This window comes from Oratosquilla oratoria, chromosome 21 (genome assembly GCF_046742065.1).
Source record: "Oratosquilla oratoria isolate Oo_2021 chromosome 21, ASM4674206v1, whole genome shotgun sequence".
NCBI classification, from domain to species: Eukaryota; Metazoa; Arthropoda; class Malacostraca; order Stomatopoda; family Squillidae; genus Oratosquilla; species Oratosquilla oratoria.
This window is the reverse complement of record NC_134797.1, coordinates 57,763,729-57,776,136: the sequence shown is the minus strand read 5'-3', so window position 1 is coordinate 57,776,136 and position 12,408 is coordinate 57,763,729. Positions and strand designations below refer to the sequence as shown.

The following is a 12,408-nucleotide window of genomic DNA, read 5'->3' as shown; positions in this document are numbered from 1 at the left end:
AACAGAAACCCAATCCATTCGTATCCGCACAGGCAACAATTCAACACTAACAATAGTTAACATGTACATTCCCCCCCAATCATCCCCCACAGTTCCAAACACCTTCAGACCTCAACTCAGCCAACTAACCTCAATCCCCAACCTGATCATGGGTGGTGACTTCAACGCCAAGTCGTCTGCCTGGTTTGTCGACAACCCTGACACAGACAGAGGGCTTGATATACAGACTCAATTCGACTCATTGACTATCATGAACAACACGCATAATCATACACATATCCCATACCAAGCCCTCTACACTCCCTCCTCTCCTGATATCACCTTTTGCTCCCCCTGCCTAACCCCAACAACATCATGGAGAGTGGTCGGAGCCCTTGGCTCTGACCACCTTCCAATCATCATCACCACCAAAACAAGATGCACCCCAGCTGGCCACAGACACACTTACACCAATTACAAGAGAGCTAACTGGGAAGCCTTTACTAAAGAGACAGAACAACATTTTGAAACACTTAACAGTACACCAATCACAAACATAAACAATGCTGTGCACGCTTTTAATACAATCATACAAAACGCAGACAAGAGATACATCCCTAGAGGCAACAGAAAATCACACAACCCCAACTTCACACCAGAAATCCAAGGCCTCATCAGACAACGTGACACACTTAAACACGATACCCCCACACCTATCCCTCAAAACATAGCAGACCAAATACAAACACTAAACACTGTGATTGCCAATAAAATACATGAACAAAAAACACAAAATTGGCAAAACTTTATCAATACACTTGATCACAAAACAAACACCAGCAAATTGTACAAAACACTCAACAGCATCACACTATCCAACACTAACACTACACGCTCTCACGCAGCAATAATCACAACAACAGATAATCTACCCTCAAACAGACAACAAGCAAACGCACTCATACGTCATTTTGCACAGACGAGCCATCTTACATCTCACCCTGACGACCGACGCACCATTCGACGTAAGAAAGACTTCCCCACAGACTCAGACTATACACCCTTCATAGACAGTCAGACAAAACTCATAATGCATAATCTCAAGCACTCATCTGCCTGTGGCCCTGATAACATAAGCAACATCCACCTAAAACACATTGGACCACAAGGTATACACGCACTCACAAACATTGCAAACTACAGCTATTCACACAACACTATACCCGACATCTGGAAGCATGGTAAAATAATCACCATTCCAAAACCAAACAAAGACCCAACAATCCCAACATCGCACCGCCCAATCACACTTCTCTGCACCCCCTCTAAAGTCATTGAACGCCTAATACTTAAACTTGTCACACCATATATTCCCCTTGCTGACTCACAACACGGTTTTAGGCCACTACACTCCACAAACACTCTTCTGACAAACCTCACACAAAGAATTTTAGATGGCATCAATTCAGATAGGCCCCACCACAGAACACTTCTTATAACATTGGACATTAGTAAAGCTTTTGATGCTATCCCCGCCACAACCTAACAAATAAAATATATAACACAGACATGCACAATAACACCAAAAGATGGCTGGCCAATTATCTGGCAGGCAGGAATGCTCATGTGTCATATAATGGCCAATCATCGCACATCAGAAACATTAAGAACGGAGTACCACAGGGCTCAGTTCTATCCCCCACATTATTTAATCTATACATGCATGACTTACCCACGCCAGACACCTCAGAAATACAAATCTCTTCCTACGCAGACGACATAACAATCACATGCACACATCGTAACACAGACAAAGCTGCAGAAATAATCCAGCCTTACCTTGACACACTCAACACATGGTTCATCACAAACAGACTCAAAATAGCTCCAACCAAACCTACAGCAACACTTCTCACCAACTGGACAAAAGAACACAAATACATACCTCATCTCTACATCAACAACACTCTAATAGCACACACACAAACACACCGAAAATTCTTGGTGTAACATACGATACATCCATGTCTTTCAAACAACACCTCACAAACATAAAAAACAAATGCACACCTAGACTTAACGCACTTAAGTCAATCACTGGAACAACATTTGGACAAAACAAAGAAACTAATATAACAATATACAAACAATGCATACGCTCAGTGATGAATTATGCGAGTCCTGCATGGGCTCCTAATCTCAGTGAGACACACCACAACACCCTTCAAATCATACAAAACAAAGCCCTAAAAACAATTACAGGCTGCACAAATACATCACCTACAGACCATTTACACCATGAAACAAAAGTCCTCAAAGTCAAGGACCACCTCGACATGAGAGGCACACAAACACTTGCTGCAGCCACCACAAACACATCACACCCGCTACACTACATAGCAGAACACCCACACACACCAAGAAACATTAAAACTACACCCAAAGACCTTTATTACGCACAGATACTCTCTTCTCTTCCTCCACAACCACCAAATACCAGCCTCCGGAAACATATTCATAATCATATCACTCACCGCTCCATTAACACACTGAAAGACAACACACTGCTGCATGCCAGACCCCCTGATATCCACCCTTCTGAATCCTCTCTCCCACGAAAGGACAGAGTCCACTTGGCCAGACTGCGATGCGGTCACCACCCAGCACTTCTAAGCTACCAGAAGAGGCTGGACGACCGTGTTGTGAACAGCTGCCCAGGATGTAACACTTCACCCCATACCATACAACACATAATGGAAGACTGCATTATACACAATCATGCACGCAAACAACACAACATACACTCTATAAAGGATTTGTGGGAAAACCCAGTTTCGGCTGTGGCCTTCCTTGGGGAGACGGGACTGCTCGGACAGACAGTCTAGGGAACGACAACAACAACAACAACAACCTCTTCACATGTGGCCTCCCAACACAAGATCCAGAACTTAACACCAAAGCATTCACACATGCAGATGATCTGAAAATAATGAATTAGCATAGCAACTACAAAATGGCAACTGAGAACATCCAAGCCTTAGACAATCTAGAGCAATGACTCAGAAATAATAGAACAGAGGCCTTCCTTCAAAAATCACCAGTAATATTACTCACTCCAGACAATCACAAATCAAAAAAACATAACATACAATAGTAAAACTGAATGACCAAACCCTTCTATTCATGCGAGTACCTATGAGTACCTATTGTGCTCAATATAATCTGATGAGGATTCATTATGGTATGGTTGAGTTGTCAGCAACTAATCCAGCTCCCTCACTGATTTTCCGTCAGCAAGGAGGTGTTGAATTTCCAGATAGCCTAAAAACTAACATAACCTTCAGCCCACACATTAAAAAACTAACAGTAAAAATTACTGAAAAGGAAAGAAAAAGAAAAAACCATACTTGAATCAGTTATCAACACAATCTACAAACAATTCTTGAGAACCACACTCAAATTTGCTTGTACAGCACAGTTCCCAACAACTAAGAAAACATAGACAACTTATAAATCAAACAAGTAAGGCACTGAGGATAATAATAGAATGCACAAAATCACCCAAACAGAACACCAGCACATAGAAACCAAAATCCTTCTCATAGAATACCATATGAAAATGATAAGTACACCTTTACTCCTACTCACTCATCTCCTTACATCAAACAAGCATAACCAGCTACATGAAAAAAGCAGCATACTACTCTTACATCTACAACAATCATCTACCAGCACCACACAACACATCCATACAAAGTAACACTTACACTCGATGGTCAACAAACACTAAAATCCTTCCAGATTTTAGCCCCATAGAATAATCTCTCCCAAGAGAAGTAAGAACCACACTAGCATGACTGTTTTCTGGTTATCATCCAGCACTAAGACAATACCAACACAAAATAAGATTGATTACAAAGGCATACAACCCCAGATGCAACTATCGCACAGAAGAGACTGAATACTTCATCTTACACTGCCCTACATTAACAAACCCCAGACAACAACACAATATTTTTTCACTGGGTGACTCACAGGCCAATCCAGTGGCTCTTGCCAGTCACCTGAGCTATGGGTCTCCTGCAAGAGATCTGAGGAATTAGGATTAATTGTTCCTAAAACAAACTGAACAAGTTCACCAACCACTCCACATAGAATGGTTCTCTTTGGGGTCATCTTCCCAGAGCAATTACTTCACCCTATCAAGTCACCTTTTATACCATAGTGGAACATGGAGGTATATCCCCCTTCCCTCCACAGAAGTACTGAGAAAAGAGACAGAATCCTATGGGTGGTAAAAAGATTTAAGATGGGCAGCAGGAAAGAGGAACAGAAGTTTAATAGTGGCTCAGCATTCCTCTGTGAGTGGTGAATAGTCTCCACACATAAAAGAATGATGCATAACTCTGGTTTATAGAGGTTGCTGAGGTCCTTGATATATGGAGTGCATATGAATAATAGTCAGTGCCCCAGAAACTATTTCATTAAAAGGGCTTAACTAATTTTAGATAAAAAAAATTCATTGATGAAAACTATGCCATCAAAATACTAAAACACTTGACATTATTTATAGCAGTGGTTCCCAAACTTTGAGGCACTGACAGTGTACATAGTCCCACTCAGCCCTGTTCTTAAACTTTTCAACAAGTCCATGTATTTAATGAATGACAGGTACACAATGAACAGTCAAATACATGAAAACCAAGATAATTCAATTTTCTGAAAAAAAGAAAAAAAAAATCTGAATCATATCAAATGTGATATACATGCATCTACTGCATGTAATGAACATCTCATTCTAAAAAACTAAGTTCTAGGACCTGCACCCTAGAGTTTGAGAACCAGTAATTTATGGCATAAGACAAATATAATCACTAATCCTGTAGTAATACAAATCTTTCCACAGTAATGTTATTATTCATGAATTATATCTATAGCAATTAACCATGTTTATATTCCATAAATGCATGCACTGTATCATGCCGTTTACTTGAATTATGCACTCATTTACTCTTTATATTCTAAGCACTACAAATGTAGATATTTACATACTAAACTTCTGCTTACTTTTTTATGCTGAAGTACTAGATACATGTTTTCTGAGTTTTCAGGCATTTTCAAAGTTATACATATAAAAGCAATCTATAAATATTTGATTAATTAAAAGCTCAACTCCACATCCTACTGCCAATATGAATAAAACTTTAATTCTACATGTTTAGTTCCTTGAAAATATAGGCAAACTTCCTGTGATTATGATCCATTACACAATGACTGTTTCTTCAGGAAAACAATATATCTTATTAATGTAAAACTTCTAAATGGGTTATGATAAATTATTTTACAAAACTGTTCCTTTAATTCTGATGTTTTTTCCCAACATTTCTATTGCTTCAACGAAGCTTCTTTTTGAGCTTCTTTAATTCTATAAAAATAAAAATAAATCCCACCCAAAATTCACCTTATTAACAAAGATAGATGTGCCGAAGAGGATGAAGTAGATGATGAGGTCAATGGGCTGCTTTACAAGGCTCATGCTGCTCATTTGGGTTGTGCACTGCCTTGACCCCAACCCCTCATGTACTGGACGGGAGACTCAAATGTTTGTGCTGCAGTGAATCAGTGAGTTTCCTGGAGGGGTGGTTGAGGGTAGGTTGTGTTGAACTGGCTCAAATAAAAATTGAGGAGGTCAAGGTCACACATTAGAGAAGACCTCAATAAGAACTTAGACTGAGCTAAACCAAGGGATTGATTTCAATTGAAAGTAAGACCCAGAGATGTGCAGTAGAGTAAGAGTACAGCATGTTTCAACAAGTTAAAGAAAACAAAAACACACACTGGACTAGAGCAATTAACTTAGCTTGGAATGTCAGAACAGTATCAAACTTTGTGAATGTACAAGAATCTTTATTTCACTTCAATCAGATCAAGTTTGGCCATATAAGGTAGAGTACAGCAAGACAAGGTTAAGTGGGGTGGGGTGATATAAGATTAAGACAGTTCAAGTTGAGCAAGGCAAGTAGGGTGAAACCAGGCTGATCAAGATGCACAAGACTGCTGATTTATGTCAACATTTTCGGCTTCAAATCTTCCTCCTGATTTTATAAGCACCTGAGACTACGATGTGGAAGTCCACCTTTGGCATCAGCTCTATAGCATTTTTCTCTTCAAGGCTCCTGAAAAGCAAGAACAATCTGACTTAGACATTAATATTAATCAACAAAAACAGGAAACTATATACAAAAACAATATACTGTACTTTAATGCATTTATAAAATTATGCTAGAGTAACAAAAAATCCATATCTTCTATTTTTCTCATCAACCCAACCACAGCATCATTCTAGATATCTAGTGGACACTAACAGAGTATTGCAATAGTTGTTGCCTCAAGTTTCAGAGACTGAAAACCCACATCTCCACAGTGGTTGGCAACAGTCTTCTCAAACCTTTCTTTGAAGAAAATTTGGATTGTTGTTGTTGTTCCCTACAGACTGTCTGGCAAAGCAGTCTGCTCTATAAATTTTGGAGTTGATGAAGGGGAGGAAGATTGCCATGTAATGAAACAGTAGGGGTAAACCAAATTCAGCCATTTGGCTCTGCTGTGGAAGTGCTGTATCTTGCTAAAGTGCTTCTGACCTGGGCAGTGGGCATCCACAATCTCAGATAAAAGGGAAAACAAATAGGTGTTGAACAGGTGTATGATACATGAAGGGTGGGTGCATGGCTTGGCTGGTCACCTCTTTGTAAGAAGAAAAGGGTTTCAGTAAATGATATATATGTTTTGGATACAAGTATGGTTCCAGCTTAGGCTATTTCCCCCGTTAACATGGGCAAACAAGCATAATCTATCTCCTTGGAGGCCATGATGTTTTTCATTCATGAAATCCATATTTTCAGGTATTTAACTAACAATTGCTTTGCAACACCCTCAAAAGGTTTACACATGTCTGGAATTTGAGGTATAGAATGACAATTGACAAGCATTTCTATATTTCCATCTTTGTGAACTGGCACAGTATCTACAGTCTTCAAAGATCCAGGAATATAGCCATTCTTAAGAGTCTGTCAGAAATAGTTTTATTAGGACCACTAGTGGTTCAACAAATTTCTTCTTACTATCTGGACCTGCTGCTGAAATGGTTGAAAATTACAACCTCATTCTTACATATCTTGTGACTTGTACTTTGTATAAAGCATAACCATTACAGAAAGTTTTGTGATTTTAGAATTACTGAAGCAGTGGCAGGATCAGTGATGGGTATCTGCAAAATGGATAACAAAGCTGCCTATTTTCAAAACCTGTCAACACCCTCCCCTCCATCAGAATGTACAGCCTTGAGGGACTCTAGGTCTTTAGAATGAACCTAAGATCTCTGTTAACTTCAATTGCATTTCTTATACTTTTTCTCACATGGGGAGCTGATAACCAGTGACTTCTCTCCTCTTCCCATCACTTTCAGCCGGTGACACAGAAATAGTCCCACGCTGATACAACACAGACAACAGTACACACTTTCTCCCCATAGAGATCTGTAGGAGGTTCTGAGGACCATTACCAGCCACTGTGGGACTGCAGGTTTTCCATTTAGTGAAACTCAAGGCAACTGAATCAATGATTGGAGCAATGAACCATCATACTACAACATAGGTCAATGGGCCAGTTTAAGACCAATGACTGCTCATGAAAAACTCCTCCAGCTTTGTCCTACACCACATCTGGCTCAACCGTACATATCCAAAGATCCTCCTAGAGGCATCTATTCCAATTCTTCTGGAAAGTCATTTATTATCATCACTTACCGAGGGTGAAAATCTAGGGGTTTTTCTTTATATAGTTTCCATCATAATTGTTCAGTTTGCAAGAAAATGGCCAAATATCATGGCAAGCTGCTAAATTTTTCTTAGATCCCTTTGCTCCTTTTATTGTATAAACATACAATTCCTGCCCAAAAATGGGTTAAATCAGTCAATTAATCTGTTGCCCACGGTCACTTTTGCAGAAGACCTACAGCATTCAGGAAACCAGGAACAACCTCCAGGTGGAACAATATATCATTTAAGGAAGTTATGTTGAGTTGGTGTCTGGTGATTGCTAGAATGGGGCATTGTAGTATGATGTGTTCTGTGTGGTGGTTGCATCTGTGGCAGTCTGGATCTATGGCCAGACCTATTCTGTGCTGGTACTCACTTGTTGCAGGATGGTGTCCTGGGTCCAGGCATACCAATGTGGTTTTTGTCAGGTGTGGGAGGTGTTTTCTCTGTGAAGCTTATGTCTGAGTATTGAGTTTGGTGGTCTTTCTTGAAGAACTTTTTTAGTAAATTGAATGTGTATGTGTTTGTGTCTCAATGTTTTGTGTGGTAAAGGTGATAGCTTATTATATATCTTTAGTATGCTGCTGGTGTAATATTTTGTTGCATTCTGTCAGTGGTGCTTGTTAAATGTATTTACCTAGTTGTATTTTATGGGCATGAGGTATTTAAAGTTCTGGTGTAGAATTGTGTTCCTGCCATTTTCTTGTGGTGTTCTGAGAAGTATGGTAGGAGTTACTAGGTTGGACAGAGTGAGAAACAAGAAGGTGAAGTGGAGAGCTGGGGTGGAAAAGGAGATGGCAAATAGGGCTGATGAAAGAGTATTGGAATGGTTTGGACACATTGAAAGAATGAGTGAAGAAAGATTAGTAAAAGATGTTATGGAAGCCAGAGGTGGATGGAGTGAACTTAAGAGGACAACTGGAGATGAGATGGATGGATGGGGTGAAAGGGTAATTGAGCAAGAGGGGAATATCTATCAAGCAGGTAAAGGAGAAAGCAGGTGATAGGGGTGAGTGGAGAATGGCTGTGTATAGATGATACTGTTATGCAAAGAAGGGAGGGGGTGGGGGATGGAGAGGTAGGAAGTGGTTATGTGTGAATGATATTTTGATGCAGCCCAAAGGGATTTCTCCCTGTCTTCTCTTTTTCCACACAAGGGGATGGAGAGGTGGGGTCATGAATTAAGTGAAACAGCCTTGCTGTGGCTGTACTGTGTCTTACTGCTGTGGACAGGATACAGGGATGACCCATCATCCATGAAGAGCTAAGATGAGAAGAAAAGGGTGGTGGATGGGTATATGCCTTTTGATTTGGCTACCTCCCTTGTATGGGGGAAAAAGCCTTTGGTATATAGATAGTTCTATGGACATGATTTTGGTTTCTATATGTAGATGTTCTATACATTCTCTTACTATTCTCAGAGCTCCATTCTGTAGTATTTATAAATTGTCTGTGTTCATCTTGCTAACTGTTGGGAATCATGTAGTGGAAGCATACTTGGGGGTGTTTCTTATAAATTGTTTGTAGACAATTATTGTTTTTTCTGTTGTCCAAAGTCAGTAGTAGTGATGGGTTTTAGTAGATTTGTTTTCTCGTAGGTTTTTGTTGTCAGGTCTTTGATACATGGGCTGAAAGTCATACAAGTATCAAATGTGAGCCGTAAAATTTTGGGGTTCTTTTCCTGTCAAAGGATTTGGCCATTTGATTTTACAATAGAATGTTTTCTTGTGGTTGTCTGGAGTGATTACTGTCACTGTTGAATTCTGGGTTGAAACTTCCATTCTGTTATTTTTGAGCCACTGTTCCAGTTTGTGTATGCATACTTGGGTGTTCTTTACTGCTATTTTGCATTTACTGTCCTGGGTTATTATTGTCACCTGCATACGAAAGAACACTGGTGTACGGGACTGCTCGGACAGACAGTCTAGGGAACGACAACAACAACACTGGTGTTTAGTTCTGGTCCTGGAGTGGGAGAACACTCATGAAGAGATTGAACAGTAATGGTGAAAGTAATAAAAAAAAAAAAAATCCTGGAATTTGGTTGTATTGGGTTATTCTGCATTGTCTTCCTGCTGTAAAGTTGGTTAACCACATTTTATCATTGTTATGAATGTTTGTCTCACTGATCTCTTTGGATAATATATGTCTGAGGATCTTGTCAAAACCCTTGTTATCTGTTTATACCATAATTGTTCCTTTTGATGGGTCTTTTTCAATAAATCCTTCCAGCGTTTGTTGTGTGATGTTCGTGAGCAGTGCTGGAAGAGTGACCTTTCCTTGAAACCATGTTGGTTGGGGGAGGTAGGTATTTCCGATTTGATTCTTGCTGTTATCAGCCTTTCCATTAGTTTGTATATTGTAGACTGAAGTGAGATTGGTTTGTATGATGTAAGATTTTCAGGTGGTTTGTTTGCTTTCAAGACTGGGATTATGTGTGCTCTTTTATATATGTTTGGGATGCTGTTGTCTAACCAGGAGAAATATAAAACCATGGATTTTCTTAAAAACCTAAAGTCAACATTTGGATCCCTAATATAAAAAAATGCCACATGGAAAAAAATCAAACTACTAACTAGATTATGAAAGGGTAGAAATGTACATATATATACCAAAAGGCCCTTATAAAGTAGATGGTCCACTCAAGATACACACACACACACACATTTACCCATTTGTTTTCCTTTCTTATCTTAGCTCCTTGTGGATGAAGGGTCATCCCTGTCCCCTACATAATGCTCAAGTCAGCAAGATGTAGCTCCTCGACAGCAGGGCCCAACACCTGAAATTGGTTTACCCCCACTGTTTTATTATATGGCAACCTCCCCCCTCATCCTCTCTACAAATCTACAAAGCATACAAAAAATCCCTTTGGGCCATGTCAATTTCTCATCCATTAACAACCATCCTCCATTCCCACCTATCTCAAGCCCTTGCTATTCCCTGATAGCTATTACCTTTGTACCCACAGCACCTTTCACTCCATCCATCCATCCATCTTTAACTCAAGTTTACTCCATCTATCTTTGCCTTCCACACTCTTTTTGCTAGTCTTTCTTCACCCAATCTTTCTATATGACCAAGCCATTCCAGTATTCTTTGATCAACCCTAAGTACCATCTCTCTTTCTACCCCTTATCTGTTCTTCACTTGCTATTTTATACTCTAGCCATACTTGGAACCTCCCCTTTAATCTCAACACATTTTGACTCTTCTTTTCTGCCCCCTTAAATTTTTACCTCCTTTACACTGTTCCCTTAAAGCTGTCCTTTACAGCTTTTATGATTCTATCTCTTCCTGATATCCCTCTGTTAGGGGGAAAGAATTCTGCCACCTTGTTTTCATGTGTATCATAAAAGGCAACTATATGGGATGGAGTGAAGGGACAAGGGATCCTCCACTGTATCTTCTTACAAAATTCAAGTGTAAAAATATGATGTTTTGCATTACCCATTCAGTAATTGGAATATGAAAGTGTAATGAACTGAATATTTTACAAAGCCAGCTAATATTGTTGAATGATGACCTATAACATAATGTAACCTAAGTCAGGTAGTTCAAATAGGTTGATTAGATTAGGTTCAGTTAGGTTCTCTTACCTGGTGGGCTTCCCATCCACATCCAGCTTATGATGTAGGCAAGGAAGCCGCACTCTGCTGATATGCCAGCCCATAATTCTACACATGACCTTTATATATTAATTGCAACTGGCTGGATAGTGTATCATAAGCAGCAACATTGCATGGAGCTGTGTCAAGGTGTCGATTGGTACTGCCTTATGCAATATAATCAAATAATATATCACCGAGATAAGCTGCAAGACCTCGTTTGAACACATCAATATCACTGCAGTTAACAAGTTCTGCTGGCAATTCATTCCACAGATTCACACATCTAATACTAAAATACCTTCTCCGTACTTCTACTTGTGTTCTGGTGTGAAATATTTGATTTTCACTTTCCAGTTACTAGCTATAATTTTCCAAATTAACCTTTTTTTTCTACTTTGTGATCCAATTTATGAATGATAAATATAAACAGTGAAATTATATAGTACACTGCATCAAGACATCTAACAAACTATCATGGTCAACCTGAACAGAATACACATACACATGAAGAAGGACAGTAACAAAACTCCTAGAATCAAGATTTAAATTGCACTTATTCATACTTTTATGGTCAAATTATTGAGAGGCTTTTTCTTTCACATTTTTACACTCTTATAATCCAATTGGTAGCTGAGTTTTTCCATTTTATATGTTATTACATTTCTACAAATGAAGAATTGGAGCACTTTTTTCAAATATATTAAATAAAATGAAACCACATAATTCTTTTTATAATTCATTTCTTCCATATTTGAGATCTGACTTGTGATGGTCCCCCAGTATTTCTTAAAAGTGCACACCTATACAATATAGCAATAGAAAATTAAACATTTATTTTGTAAATTATAATACATCAACTTAATATATGTTTTTCTTGACAGAAATCAATAAAAAAAAGCCTTGCTAAAAGCAAATACACAACTGAACAGAGAAGCAATGATAGGTTAGAGATACCATATTGTCATCTGTAGAGTCAGTTTGATGATGGCGTTGATGTTGTGGAC

General features: G+C 39.0%; 1 protein-coding gene across 10 annotated transcripts in view; it reads right to left on the bottom strand.

Annotated features, from left to right (window-relative positions):
* Positions 1-12,408, bottom strand: part of LOC143036952 (UDP-N-acetylglucosamine transporter TMEM241-like) — a 37,013-nt gene that overhangs the window by 22,916 nt on the left and 1,689 nt on the right. For 6 of the 10 annotated variants that reach the window (XM_076204994.1, XM_076204995.1, XM_076204991.1 and 3 more), the window contains exons 2-4: positions 6,091-6,155; positions 5,441-5,610; positions 4,015-4,059 (exon numbers count right to left, since the gene is read on the bottom strand). In XM_076204994.1, the coding sequence (XP_076061109.1) occupies positions 4,015-4,059; positions 5,441-5,524 (129 nt within the window). In that variant the 5' untranslated portion in view covers positions 5,525-5,610; positions 6,091-6,155. Of the gene's footprint in view, positions 1-4,014; positions 4,060-5,440; positions 5,644-6,090; positions 6,156-12,358; positions 12,381-12,408 lie in introns of those variants that run through there. The other 4 variants (XM_076204992.1, XM_076204997.1, XM_076204996.1 and 1 more) reach the window with 3 other exon arrangements.